Source organism: Astyanax mexicanus, chromosome 3 (genome assembly GCF_023375975.1).
Source record: "Astyanax mexicanus isolate ESR-SI-001 chromosome 3, AstMex3_surface, whole genome shotgun sequence".
In the NCBI taxonomy this organism is placed as follows: Eukaryota; Metazoa; Chordata; class Actinopteri; order Characiformes; family Acestrorhamphidae; genus Astyanax; species Astyanax mexicanus.
The window spans coordinates 47,391,271-47,406,385 of NC_064410.1; the positions used below are offsets into that span (position 1 = coordinate 47,391,271).

The following is a 15,115-nucleotide window of genomic DNA, read 5'->3' on the forward strand; positions in this document are numbered from 1 at the left end:
GTGTATCCAAACCTCTAATTAGAAACCCTCACTGTAACTGCAGTGTACACAATAAATCTAAGGTGAAGCAACTCTAACACTAACATATATAATTTCTTATTGTGATAATGTGTGATAGTGGACATCTTTACATGTAACAAAAGGGCTAAATGCCTGCAGAGAGAGTGTACGAATTAATTGTCTATTTGTTTTTACTCTACTGGTAATTATCCTGAGAAATTTCTACTCTAGTTTTAATCAGATCCACCTTATTATAACACTATATTATAACACTACATGGTTGGGTGATATAATTGTAATAAGACATGGAAAGGTATTTAAAAATAATGAGATTTCCTACAAATAAAAATGGTATTTTTAATTTCCTTTCTGTGTAAGTACAGGTGGGAAAAGCTACATGTTCTGTAATATTTTGTTTTAAAAGAAAATGTAATTGTCACTGTAAGCTTGTTCTCTACAGGTTCCTCCAGGGCAGTGATAATGAAAGAAAAAAAAAAAAAGAACATGTATCCATTAAATCCATAAGCCTCTCTTTGTGTTACTGTATTAATGTTACAGGTATGGCTATTGCACAGCTGACAGATGTATGTGGGGCGGAGCAGAGTGAATCCGATGGGCGTGGCACAGTGTTCAGTGACAGGACGGGCATGGTGAAGGCTGCCCGCATGCTGCTCTCCTCTGTCACCAAAGTGCTGGTGCTTGCTGATCGCATCGTCATCAAGCAGATCATCAGCTCCCGCAACAAAGTAAGAATGGTCCTGCTACTTAAACCATACATACATTTATCTGCTTACTGAGGAGACCTCCGGTGTAAAATGGACTTTTGGTGTAGGTAGCAAAAACATGATAAAGTACTTACCTTTGATTAATAGCACACCTCTGTTCTCCCACAGCATTCTAAGATCCAGAAATTTTAACAGTTTGTCCAAACACCCTTCAGACTTGGTGACACCGGGCATAATTTGCCCCGATAAATTGCTTTTTCCACCGCTGTCCAGCTCAAAGTAGCTCCACACCTCCTTGCTAGAATCCGGAGAGCTCTGACATTTAAACTCTGACATTATTAACTTAAAAAGTCCACAAGAAGCTTATTAAAAACCACTGTTTACATCCCATAACGCGAGATTCAGCTCCGAGCGCCACCATCACTGAACTGGTAATGACATAAGCGGTGGCTGCTACGCTATGCGGAGTCTGTGTATATATATATATATATATATATATGTGGTTTTTAATAAGCTTCTTGTGGACTTTTTAAGTTAATAATGCCTCGTTTTAAATGTCAGGGCTTTCCAGATTTTAGCAAGGAGGTGTGAAGCTACTTTGAGCTGGATAACGGTGGAAAAAGCGATTTATCATGCCCCGTGTCACAGAGTCTGAAGGGTGTTTGGACAAACTGTTAACATTTCTGGATCTCAGAACGCTGTGTGTTTTACTTCACCAAAAGTCCATTTTACACTGGAGTCTTTATGAAGAACCCTGCAAGCTACTGGACTGGTACAGTTTCGTGTATGAAAACACACACACTACTTATTTCACTTACAGATCTTATCATTGAATAGGAATAGGCTTTAAGTCCTGCTTCTTCTGAGATAATTGAAGAGAAGCAGTGCACCTATCTTGACAGGGCAGCAAGACCTGTTTTTACTGTCAAAATGAACGTGTGTGTGTGAGAGAGCTGGAGCTAATCACGTCCAGTTACTGCTGTTTGGACAGACAGGCAGCGGAGCAGCTCTCCATTAAAGAGGAACCCAATTGAATTTGTCCCTGTCCAGGCCTGATAACGCCCACCGCTAGCTCGAAGCCTCAAATAGCAGCCACTTTATCTGTTTCCCCCAGTCCAGTCCTCCTGTGCTGCTGCTGCTCGCTGTATCTGCCCATTCAAAGCTTTTTCTCTTAAGCTCTGAGACACTTCCATTGCTTTTTCCCCTTAAAACATTCGAATGTTCAGGCTGTGAGTTTTTTGTAGATCAACATTAGAATTGATGTTTTAGACCTTTAATGTGGGGCCTACAGCTTGTGCCTCAGTGTGTAATGATATGGCTGAATCAAGACTTCTGCTTGGGATCTCATTACACGCAGACACTGTTGACCTGCAGCTACACAGTAACTATGAGGGCGTTCTGTTTCATTTCTTTGAGGCTGTGGAGGCGTTCTCGTTTTTATTAGATTGCTGTTCTCTAGGACTTCAGATAGGTTGGAGAGTTTTTTGGGCTTGAGAGTTTTACCCCAAGTGCACTCCTTTGGTTTTTAAAGTGTATATATGCCAATTTAACATGAGGACAGTCCCAAAAGGGACCTCGCAGTTTTCAATGATTTAGTCTTAAATGCATTTGTCCATATGTGGAAGGTAGAAATGAACAGTCACAGTACAGGCTAATAATGATCCACACACCAGGGAAAGTATGCCTGATAATAAGGGCCTTCAGATGCAGATCAGCTGACAAAACCCATTTCAGTTTCTCAAAAGCTTTTGTAGTATTAAATGAAAAAGAAGCATTTTATGTGATGCTTACTATACCATTTAACAGCAATTTTTAAAGTTTAATTTGCACTGAGACTAAAATTCTGCCCTATTTAGAAAACATTTTAATTAGTTCAATATTTTAGTGTATATTTTAATATTTTCATGCTTAAGATTGAGTTAAATAGATCCTTCCGAATAAATGTCATCCCATTGATTTCATATATTCTTGACTGTCACAAATGAAGGCATCATTTTCCTGAATAAATAAATAAATAAAGCTTAATATTTAATAATAATTTCTCATTTATTTGATCGGTTTGCCCTATTTACTTTTATTAATTCTGTGAATATCTGATGATTGGTTGAATAATGCAGGAACATGAAAACAAAAAATTAAGGTTTCACACACACTATAATGTTGTGAATACATAATAAATATGTTCATTCTTTCAGGTGCTGGTGACACTGGAGCAGTTGGAGCAAGTCAGCACCTTTCAGGAGTTTGTGCAGATCTTCAGTCAGTTTGGTAATGAGATGGTGGAGTTCGCCCACCTCACAGGAGACAGACAGAACGTAAGACTTCCCTTTACCCAAACAAGTGCTCTCGCAAAAAGCCCAGACCAGTAACTCCTGACTTTCAGGGTTTGTGTGAACAAGCTAGCCATATAGTGAAAGAGGAGAAAGTACCCATAATTGACTGAATTGTACAACAGTGGCTGGATTACATTAATTTGCTGGTAGATAAACATGAAATTGTTTATGCTGTATTTCAATGGGAACAGTCTTTTGGGTATAGAAGTGATAAGTATTTTTTTATTAATAATAACATCATTTAGGAATTCACTGATACAGGAATTTGCCAAATTCATTATGTAGTATTTTTTCAGCTCATATCTGTTAGTGCATTACAGATGCTGGTATATAAAACTTAGGATCCATGTTCAGTTTTTTTTTTAAGTAAAACAAAAATATTACATAAATAGAGAAGCAACTGCATCCATTTGAATCACTAATTCACTTGTCTTCTATGCAATTAGCCTGATAATGCTGTTCATACTGCCACAGCTCATGTAATTGCCAATATTCTGGCATCTAGATAAGCCAGGGTTAGAAATATGTGGGCGAAGCTGAACTACATTCACATTCACTGAGGACTCCTTCAGGACTTCCTAATGTGTATCAGTCCAATCAGCAAAGTCATGGAGAGGAGCACAGAACAGCGGAGACAAGATAGCAGAGTCTTATTTCAAACCGGAAGCTTCTGCTCCGCTAGTCAGTGTTTCACACACACATCACGTCTCTATCTGTCTCACTGCAGAGCTGTCCTGCCAATCTGCTGCTGCCTCCATCTATTCAGCTTCATGAAGGGGAATATAATAACAGATAATCACATCTGCTTTTGTGAGACAGCCTGGAAGAGAAAGCTCAGTAAACATACACACACTGACACACAACCACACACATATACAGGCTAATGTAGCATCTCGGCTTCTAGATTCCTCCTCCTACAGCGCCTGAAGATCCTTCAAGAATGCATCTGCATTCAGTCTCTGTCATTGTTTAAGCATTTGGGAACTGCGGTGTACACTTTTGCAAAGAGGCTGCTTGGTCCAGATTTATTTTTTTACAGAAGAAGAAATGAAAATATTTGTAGCAAGCAGAGATGCAGGCATAGTGTGCGTTTCAGACAAGAAACTTGAAGCACATCTTTAATGATCAATGATAAAAAACAACATAATAAAACCATAGTTTGCCCTGAACTTAGATTTTATTTTACTGAACTGAACTGATTTTAAATGATCATATTTGACAAATATTGAGCTAAAAACATCTGTGTCTCCCTTCAAAGGAAGTGTAGCACAATTAGTAAAAATAAACAAAAATAAAAATAAGTAGTAAATCCATTAAACTTTCTCAAAATTTGTTCCTTTATGTCAAATAAAAATATACCTGTATATTTCTGTATATTTAACTGGTGGTTTGACATCAAAGGTTACATTTTAAATTAAGGTATTTTTTATAATTTATTTCACATTTTACCATATTTTCTCCCTAATTTGGAAGACTGTTACCCAATCTTCCTTTATTCGAACTTACTGTCAATAGCATTGCCTATAACACAAGGGGAGAAAGCATACAATTCCCAGGTTTTTTTTTATACATCAGTCAAATTGTGCTTTCCTGGGCTCCGGCTGCTGATGAGCCCACAGCCCACGACTCCTTAGAGCCCACATTTTGTGAATGTTTAATAAACCTGATTCATTAAATGTTTGGTCTGGAAATTGTGCTACTTTTCCTGATTGTGCAGCTTGAATAGCCAGAGAATATTATGCTTGTGTTAAAATCTCCAGAAATATGCTGAGATTTAGTTTGCTCCAGGTAGCCCAGTAATTTGGTTTCTTTTTAGATGACCAGCTATTAGTGGTAAGGGGATGGAACGCCTGAAGCTTTTTATTTTTTATTTTTTTATTTTTTGTAATAGAAGCCAATCAGGGCAACACACCTGAACTAGAGATGCAGCTTGTAGCACCTTAAACAAAGAGCTTTATTGAAACAGACATTTCTGGGCTATGAACCAGTGTTTTATTAAGCTTTCAGGAAGCTGCTGAATGACCTGTAACAGTGTAATCTCACTCACTTCTCCCCCGCGTCTCTCAGGACCTGAAGGATGAGAACAAGAAGGCGCGAATGGCTGCAGCCCGTGCTGTGCTTGAGAAGTGCACCATGATGCTCCTCACTGCTTCCAAGGTCAGTGCAGATACTGTGCAGGAGTACCACCTGCGGTTTTAAGTGCAGTTTGATCACTGTTGGTTATTACTCACCCCCACTCACCAACCCCTCCCCCCTGCACCAATATGCCAATATTCCAGAGCTTTTATTCACTTAGCTGTTCTACCTGTAGGTACCATGATGTGTTTTGAGTGTTTCTGGTCTTTTAATATGTTCTACATTAATAAATACATCATATACAGCCTGTGATTTAGTAGTTTTTTCTCATTAGCATAGGTTGAATTGTGGATTAATGTGGGAAGTTTTTTTTGCAATTCAGGTCTTTGGAATATATTGTGTTATAAAGCCATTATCATTAAATCCACACAAAGAACCAATCTGAATCTGCTGGATGTGTCCTAATAAAACCAGAGGAGCCAATGCAGATAGAATGCTCATAACGGAAATGCTAGGCATACACTATATATTTAAATATTTGTCGACACACCTTCTAATAAATACAATTAGCTACTTAAAGTTACACTTATTGCTGACACACATGTTTAAATACACACATGCACACAGCTTGCCTGGTCCCTGTACAAAAGTATTGGCAGTAGAATAGAACACCCTGTTCTCCCTATCGCCACAGTGCCTAATGCCAGGTGTGGGCTAGAGAGCTAAATCTCCCACTGCATTTTGATGTGGAGCAGTGGAACTGTAATCCCTGAAATGATGGAGCTCCAGTACTTTTAGGATCAGTTAGGAATGATAAAGTGGGGTGGTTATCATCCAACATCCATCCTGACATCACTAAATGTGTCAGTAAAAGACAGTTACTCTAACAGATGCAGGATAAATGCTTTTTAATTCAGAAGAAACTGTGAATTAGCAGGTGTCCGAATACTTTTTTTCCAAAAAGTGTCTTAGTACTCTCAGTTACTCTTTACTTAAAAGACTTGAGAATTTCTGAATAAATTTCTGAAAAAAGTTCCAAAATAACATGGATGAAAAATCTTTAAGCATTTTACTTTAAAAATGTAAGATTTACTTTGAAATTAAAGATTACTACTGATTTATTAGTAAGTTATTTTTTCTGTCATGCAGCGAAAGCAGAAATAACCGCACAGCTAAACATTTATGAACCTGCTGTGAAACACAGATACATGTAGATAAATATAATTTTAACAGTGATGCAACCACTGTAAAATATACAGTAATTTGACCTTCACCATAAAAATCTAAAACCTATATGAAGACAAACTCATATGTGTTGATATGTTGTTTAATTGTTCAACTAAGTTGAAACATATTTCCATAAGAAAATTTAATTGCAGTTAGAAATTTGGAAAAACATGTTATACTAATATTTGTATAGTCAAACTTATCAATCAATCAATCAATCAATCAATCAATCAATCAATCAATCAATCAACCTTTATTTTCACTTGGGGAAAAAACATTGAGGGTGACCCTCATTTACAATGTTGCCGAGCCTTTATAACAGCAAAGTGATTGAACACATTTAATTTAGAAAAAATAAGAAATAAATTTGTAAAAAATAATACAAAAATTAAAGAAGAACTCCTTTTAAATCAACGTTTAATCGAAATATATATGTAAAACAGAAAATTCATAAAAAATTTTTTTTTAACATAACATAAGTAAAAAGTGTATTAAATATAAAATAAGTAAATAGATAATAGTAAAAGTAAAGTAAAATGTTAAAAATGATAAGTGATTAAATGAATAATAGAACTAAGAACAAGAATGAAAAATGAACATTAAAATTAAATAAAAAAAATAAAAGTAATAAATAAACAAAAAATAAAATAAAATAATAAAAAAAGAGAAAAAGATAAACTTATAAAAAAGTCATTTAAAACAGTCATAGGCTTTCTGATGGTAATTAGAAACTAAAAGTTTAAAATGATTCAGTGATCCCAGCGAGCTGAGATTCAGTGATTCCTGTAAACACATCAGGATAAAAAAATGCAGGATTGTGAAATGCATGGCCTAAATTTTAATTTTACCTAAAGGCTAAATCGCTGACCTTTGGTTGTTTTATTTTACATGTTAACCCATAGTTTTATTTACTTTTTAAAAATTACATTTAATGATTATTTGACACCCAGTGCAGCTTAAACCTCTTTACTGCATTTCACCCTCTTTTCTTTTCAATAAAGTGTTTTCACCAGTACAAAAACAGCTGGTAAATGTTAGCTGTCAGAAATGAGACGGTGTGCAGTGTTTTCAGTATTTGGGCATGATTCCTGTGAATGCTTTGGTTCTCACTGTGGTGATGTTTTCTTCCCCAGACATGTCTCAGACACCCAGACTGTGAGTCTGCACGGATCAACAAAGATGCTGTGTTCCAGCGAATGCGTCTGGCTCTGGACCAGGTCATAGAGATTGTGACTGATGCCCGGACCAGTGGTGAAGCCAAAACATTGCCCATCAGCATCTATGCTGGGATTAAAGACTTCAAGGTGCAGGCATGGGTCAAGGGTTTGTGCACTGATACTTCAGAAGACACAGAGAATGAAAAAGCAGCCTCCCTCAAAATTACAGTATAGGCAGGCTTATTTAGCACTTGTGGTGTCATCTCTTGTCAAGTTTCCTTAATTTAATGGATTTGGTACTAAGTTGGTTTATCTTTGGTGAATTAAATTGAATAGGAATCTGCTGGGTTGATTTGTAATGTACCATTCATTAGTAATCTCATTGTCATATTATTAAAAAAAAAAAAAAACGTTTTTTGTTTTATTATTTCATCAAACATTTTGTAAGAATTACAGTATTTAGTCTGAGTGAGTGTCTGCATGTGTTTCAGGGTAAGGTGGAGGGTCTAAGGGACTCTCTGTACTGTGTGCCATGTGAAGCTGTTGCAGCACAGCTGGAGGCCTTGGTGGAGCAGACTGAAGATTTCACAGATTCGGCCTACACCAGCCACGAGCAGCGAGAAGGCATACTGCAGCTGTGCCACATAACACGCCAAGGAACCCAGCAACTCCTCTCCACCTGGAGTGAGGCGGTATGACATCCTACCATACATACAAAATGATCAGTATTGACAGATTTAACGTCTATAATTCCTGTTTATTAAGTAAATTTAAGTACAGATGTAAGAAAATGTAAGTCAACACTTTGCAGTTATGCAAAACTTTTTTTTTTTATATACAAATGCACGCAACGTTTACAATGTCTTCTACCAATTCTGTAATACTCCTCAAACTATTAAACAATAAATCTTAGTAGACTGCCCTGCACTTTTAACCACCAGAATAACTTTTATACGCCATAAAATCGATGCCATAAAATAGCCAACATGTTGCTGATATGGCCCTAACCCCAAACAAATTTTACAATGTCTTAGATGAGTTTTGGAGATGTATGTATCTAAAAGAGGCTATACAAGCATTGCTGAGACTCGGTCTTAGGTTGCCAGGTTGGTATAGAACTCTCAAGGGGGATTGCCAGTTGAATACTGTTCCTAAAATTTACCTGCAGAGTTTTAGTTAATTCAAATATATTCAAATTTATTTATATATATAATTACATTTTTATAAACCCAATATTGTGTCTCATCTCATGAGATGAGTGTCTTGTTGCAATCCTATTAGTGAGGTCAGGACGTTGGACGTAATATGTGCTTGATATAAGGGGCAACATTCACTCAGTAAGATATTTACAATAATATTTATCTAGGTTTTGAAGATAGTTGACTGGTTAAAAAAGAAAAACATCAGCAGTTCTGTGCAATATAGTATAATGCTTTTGTAAATTAATTAACTTTGTGACCCATACAGATTGCTTAATGTAACTCCAGGTTTCTGTTTGGCTTTCTGCTGTTCATATTAAGAATCCAGTTCATTCTGATCTCCTGGTGCACTGGCCTTGTGCATAGCTTTTCATTTGATGAATGAGTTTGGACATAAACACGATTTATTTCATTATTCATTCATCCTGCACTACGATGGACAACTCTGCTGTCCTGCTGTAAACTGAAGGAACATTTTTATGAAGTTGTTTTCTTGCTCTACCTCATAAAAGGTAGTCCTGCCACCCCCAACATGTTCTTCCCCCTTTTCTCAGTAGAATATGTTGTCTTCCTCCCCTATATATAAAGCCCTGCAGTGTAACACTCTTCAGCTATACATGTTCATTCATCCTTGACTATTCGCTTTTTATTAGGGCCTCTGAATGGCGCGTGACTGTTCTTTCTTATTGTAAAGCAGCTTTCCTCTTAGAATGACTAGTGACAGCAGTGACCTTCAGAAGTTCAGCAATGTAAAGACCCAGCAGGCTCGTTCATCATCCAACCCAGTGAATGTTGAGGATGTAGTTTCTGTACATACAGGAAGTGACTTATAGGTGGTCTTAAGGTTAAGAAAGGAACGCCTTCATGAAGGAAATGAAGCAGATTACATTACAAAAAGCAGCATAAGCAGGGTTTTACTTCATTTGCTCATCACAGACCACAAACTGAGTAGGATGCTGATTGACCATAACCCTGAACAGGAAGAAGTGGATAACAAGATGTAATTAATGAGTGGAAAAATTAAAGTAAGTCTGAACACTTCCAGAATATGAGGATGACACATATTCTTCTAGTAATCTTCTGTAAAGAAAATATAGAAATATAGAAGTATCACAATATTATATTCACAATAGAACATAAAACACATTTTGGATATTAAAAGTGAGACAGCTTATATAGAACCTGATAGCAGACACACACCTCATGATATATATGATAGGGCCAAATCTACCATTGTAGAGCAGTCTGGACATATCTGAAAAGCTAGACGGCTGAAGGTTTGGGAGAGAAATGTTGTATTTTTCTTTTCAGCAGTCCTTGGTCTTCTTTACTAGATTTTTCATGATGTTCTATAGCTCTAAACTTCAGGCAGGCATTCATTTCAGCACCCAGACTCTTCTTTCATAAAGTGATGCTGTTGTAATGGATGCAGCAATTTGTTAAGCATTATCTTGCTAAAATAGGCCACCCCGGAAAGAGACATTGCATGGATGTGAGCATATGTTGTTTTAAAAACTCTATAGACTATTTATAATCGATAGTCATGTTTTTCAAGACTAATGCAACCCTATACCATCAGAGATGCAGGCTATGATACTGTGAACTATAAGCTGCTGGACACAACATCCGTGGTTTCCAAAAATATTTAAACATTTAGATTCATTGTGAATAAAATATGTTTCTGTGAGATTTGCAAAATCATTGCATTATGTTAACATAATGATTATACAGTGTTGTGCAAATATTTAAGGCACCTGTGGGTATTTTAAGTAAATAAAAAGCTTCTTATCTGGGCAGTAAGTGTTTATTAGCTCAGTAAAACACTAGCATTACAATAAATACAAACAGCAATTTTACAGAAAGCAGAGTCTTCTAATCTCTCCTCATCTGAGTTTAATAGTTTTATTTCTAATCCTCATCATATCAATAACTGGTTTGGTAAATCAAATCTTACTGATGTTAAATCAGGTGAGCTGCTGATGGAACTAAACATGCACATGCTGGCTGAGGGCATCCAGGAGAAATGTGGAACTAAACTTTTTTGTATAGCTTGGCTGAGGATACAACATACTTACTTAAAAATTCTTGTTACTTTTTACTGTGTTTTTGTTTATTTGCATCTGTTTAAATCATAAGTGGTGCTTTTTTTTTTTTTTTTTTTAGCAAAAACACTCGTATTGCTAAGATAAATGAATGAGTGTAATTTGCTTAGGTGCCTAAAATGTTTGCATAGTACTGTACATTTATTTACATTTTATGCAGCATCCCAACTATAATAAATATATGAAATGTCTTATGCAGTATCGCTATTTGCTCCAATATAATGGATTGTATCACTCTGTTCTCAAATGTATCGTATTGCACAACCCTAATACCTACAGTGTGTTCAACTGTAGGTGTATAGTGTATTCGAACCATACTCATTCTCAGTGAAGTTTAAGTCAGTAGAATGGATTTTTTTTCCCTCTACTTTTGGGCCCTCACCTTTTCATTTTGTTCTACCTGTCTGCATCCTGAGTGGCAGACATATTGTTGAGCATATGCGCAGGGAGGTGATAAGAGCTCACTCAGGCACACTGTGATTTCGGGAAGTAGAGTCGGATGGGTAAGGAGGAGACGGGAGCGGTTGAAAGGGGGTTGGAGGAGTCTGCAGAGTGTCTGGTGTGTGTCTGCTGTTTGTGCTGGCGGCCTGCTGTAATCCTCTCGGAAAGGAATCCCACCCACCTGTCTCCCTGGCCCCTGACGACAGCACTGCTCCGAGACTATCTTGTTTAACAAAGTGTGCCCCGCCAACGCAGAAAGCGCACTGATGTGGCACTGCACTTTTTGCCAATGTGTGTCAGAAAGCTTTTTGAGGTTTTTGGCAAGGTGGAGGAACATTGAGTCAAAGGTCATCTTTTAAGCCATATTTTGCTCTATTGCTTTTTGTCTTGTTTTTTTCTCACTCTTTTCTGGCCCCCTTTCTCCCTTTCTCTCTCATTTTGTCCTTCAAATCAGCAGCAGTCGCTCAAAGCCAAAGAGGTGACGGAGGAAGTGGAGCTGGCCATTCTGAAGACCTGTCAGAGTGTCAGTGAGCTCAGGCGAGAGGTGAGCCATAAGGCAGCTACACAGCACAGTTCAATACCTGATGGATCTGAGTTTTTCATTTATACCATGTAACTGTCTGGTACTCTCTCTTTTCATTACACCTCCTCAGCCTCAGTTCCAGTCTGTCTATCAGTATATCCATCTATTCATCCTTTCTTCTGTCCCGTCTCTTACACTTTTGTTGTTGCACTGTGCCTTTTATCCATTATTCCTCTCTTCTGCTCAGCTCCATAAGGTAGCAGTGGGTAGAGCCAGTGAGCTGCTGAAGCTGCACTCAGATCACCTGGTGCTGCAGGCTTTGAAGGCAGCTGGGAGCGAGGGGAACCTGGAGGCAGTAGCTGAGTATGGGCGGACACTGACCGAGCAGAGGGAGCAGTTGGTGGAGGTGAGCACAGGGTTCTGCAGAGCCTCAGCTTCATCTTTAATGTCTTCATTTTAGTGGTGGACAGTATGATGGTATAATATCACAATAAGTGAAATCACAATAGGAATTACACACAGAAAGTGGGCACTACCAGTGCATCAAACAGCAGCTTGTTTCATTGCAATTACATTTACGTTGGCTATAACCCATAAAATCCCAGAACTAGTTTTGAATATTGATTTAAAATTCAAAACTTAAATTAATTGGTCAGCTTATTTATGGAATTGTTTTTATTTGATAAAGCACATAATTAAAAATGCATCCATTACAATGGACACCATGCATTTTCTTTTGTTGCACATAACAGTAATTGAGACCATGTTGTGCATCAGAATAGATCATGAACCAGCCAATGAACAAGCAAATGAAACAGTAGCTTAGCTCCACGAATTGCACGGGAAAAAAGAGCAATGATTTAGAGCACTTAGAGCACAAAATAAAAGCGCTAAAATATTTTATTTAATTCATTTTAATTTTATATTTTATTATTTTAGATTATATTAGAATATTAGAAAAAATAGTTTTTTATATTTTTCCATCAGTGGAACATAATTCAGGTCTGAAAGGGTATAAATATAAAATCCTGATGTAACATAAATGGCAACAAGTTTTATTACTTGTATTTAAACGTTTTCTAAAAAATTGTGGCTTTACTAATTATATATTAATATATAATAATAATATTTAATAATATATAATATTATTAAATGTAAATATAATATTATTACTATAATATAGTATAATAATATATTAAAGCATTTGAATTATTTACATGGTTGGAATAGTCCTGTACCAGAAAAAGATACACTTTTAAAAGGAACTAGTTTTATCCAAGCCACCTACATTCTGTACATAAGGTCACATGATCACACAATCACACATTGTCCTGTGATGGACTCCAGATGTTTAGAATATGTCACTTAGGAGCTTTAGGTGTTAAAGGGATGGACAGAGTGCTGAAATAAACTTCACATTTTATATTTTAAAGGGTCTCTTACACATACAGTATGTAGCTCTTTTTGGTTAATATTTGTAGATTGGTTTCTCATGGCCCAATTAGGAAATGGTCTGTAACCCTACAGTGCAGTGTTTCTTAAGTCTAATACTGTAGTACCCCCTGTACTGTATATTATTATACTTTTTTCACTCTCGAACTCCCTTTATCTCAGATCAGCTAATTAAGAAGTCCTTTCTAAGCTGAAAGTGGGGTAAGAGCAGAGAAAACTGTAAAATGTTCAGTTCCAGGGTATTCCATGATTAGGATTCCAATACTCCAGCACTTATCTGTGTGCCTGCATCTTTGTGCTTCCAGACCTGCCGACTGCTGTGCCACATCTCGGGAACAGAACCACTGGAGATCACCTGTATCCATGCAGAAGAGACCTTCCATGTCATCGGCCCACAGGTATCTAGGGGCCTCCCGTTAAGGAAGATGTAGCTAATCAGCCAGGACTTTAGTTTTTTATTGAATCTAATATGGATACCAAACACTGTGCAAACTGCATGCATAAATTACCACATGCTTAACTGCTCAGTGTGGTTAAATGTGAGTGTAATGAGTGCGTTGAGTTAAATTGTGTGCACATTTGGTTTTTAGAAGCGCATGCATAATTATGTAAATGTGCTTATTTTCTCCTCATAATAAGGAAATGTTAGCTTATGTGAAGAATAACATTTGCTGTCTTATCATTGAGAAAAACTGAAAAAAGCAGGCTGTTTGTATTGGCTGCTGTGCTTAAGATGATCTATATGCCGTATTTTATTCAGTGTGATCATAGTGTAATGCATAAAAGGAGTAAAATATAATTATTGTTGATTAATTAGATTAGTTTTTGCAGATAACCACCTTTTTATGTCTTACTTGGTAAAATGAGCACAACCAGAGTTCCATTTACTCTCAATGCTGCTTCAGTTGTTTGTGCATGGCTTCCACAAGATGTTGGAAACATTTTTGTGAGATTATGGTTCATGCTGTGATGATTGGGTCTCACAATTTTTGCATGTTTTTAGGTGCATTTTCTTTCCATAAAGCTCTATTTCTAAAGCATTAAAGTTGATTTGGCCCTGTTTATATCTGGCATTAACATGGGTTTTGGTGATCGAAACACGTTTGGAATTGACTTTTCTGCATGAAGTATTTAACTGTCCAGTGAGCCTCTGTCCACGGCAACCTCAGCTTTCTGTTCTTGACTATTTGCAATGGAACTTGATGTGGTCTTTTAGGATAAATGACAAAACTACTGTATAATAGTTACACACTAGCATTAAACTTTAAATGACATTGACATAACCGTGTCATGGCAGATGTGAAATACTGCCATGCCTTGTCACACCAGGTAATAAAATTATGCCATTCTAGCGTTAAGCTAGCAGATGTTTTATTTTATGACTTTAAATTACCATGTGACACAAACTGGCATGACCTCCAACACTGTAGCATCTGTCATGATATTTTAGTTACTGGTAATATGAACAATAACACTGCAATGTATGTTCAACTGAAGCATTACCTCTTTGTTCTACTTCTGCCATGCCCACTCACTGAAATAGTGAGTGATTTATGATTATACTCATTTGCTTTCTCCATAAGCTAGGTGCATTGCAGTCTCTCTGTCTGATGGAGAATGACCTCACATCATTGTTTGTAATGAGGCTCAAAGGTCAGGCAGCCAGTAGGAGTGCAGCAGGGAGCAATAGCTTCAGATGTGCATTTTGATAACCCTCATCAATAATTGGCATCGGAACCCTGCTGGTAATTACTGCCTGAAGTGAGACTATTAGTAGTGAAGCACCTTGTCTATATTTTGGTCCTGGATTTGTTTTTAAATTGAATATAATTTAATATAAATTTAATATAAGAATCAATGTAGTATATATTTTTTCTCAA

At 36.9% G+C, this 15,115-nt stretch overlaps 1 protein-coding gene across 3 annotated transcripts in view; it reads left to right on the top strand.

Annotated features, from left to right (window-relative positions):
- Positions 1-15,115, top strand: part of ctnnal1 (catenin (cadherin-associated protein), alpha-like 1) — a 72,052-nt gene that overhangs the window by 43,382 nt on the left and 13,555 nt on the right. For all 3 annotated transcript variants that reach the window (XM_049475402.1, XM_022683214.2, XM_022683215.2), the window contains exons 3-10: positions 559-746; positions 2,921-3,040; positions 5,126-5,215; positions 7,495-7,665; positions 8,010-8,210; positions 11,718-11,804; positions 12,031-12,189; positions 13,541-13,633. In XM_049475402.1, the coding sequence (XP_049331359.1) occupies positions 559-746; positions 2,921-3,040; positions 5,126-5,215; positions 7,495-7,665; positions 8,010-8,210; positions 11,718-11,804; positions 12,031-12,189; positions 13,541-13,633 (1,109 nt within the window). The remainder of the gene's footprint in view (positions 1-558; positions 747-2,920; positions 3,041-5,125; positions 5,216-7,494; positions 7,666-8,009; positions 8,211-11,717; positions 11,805-12,030; positions 12,190-13,540; positions 13,634-15,115) is intronic.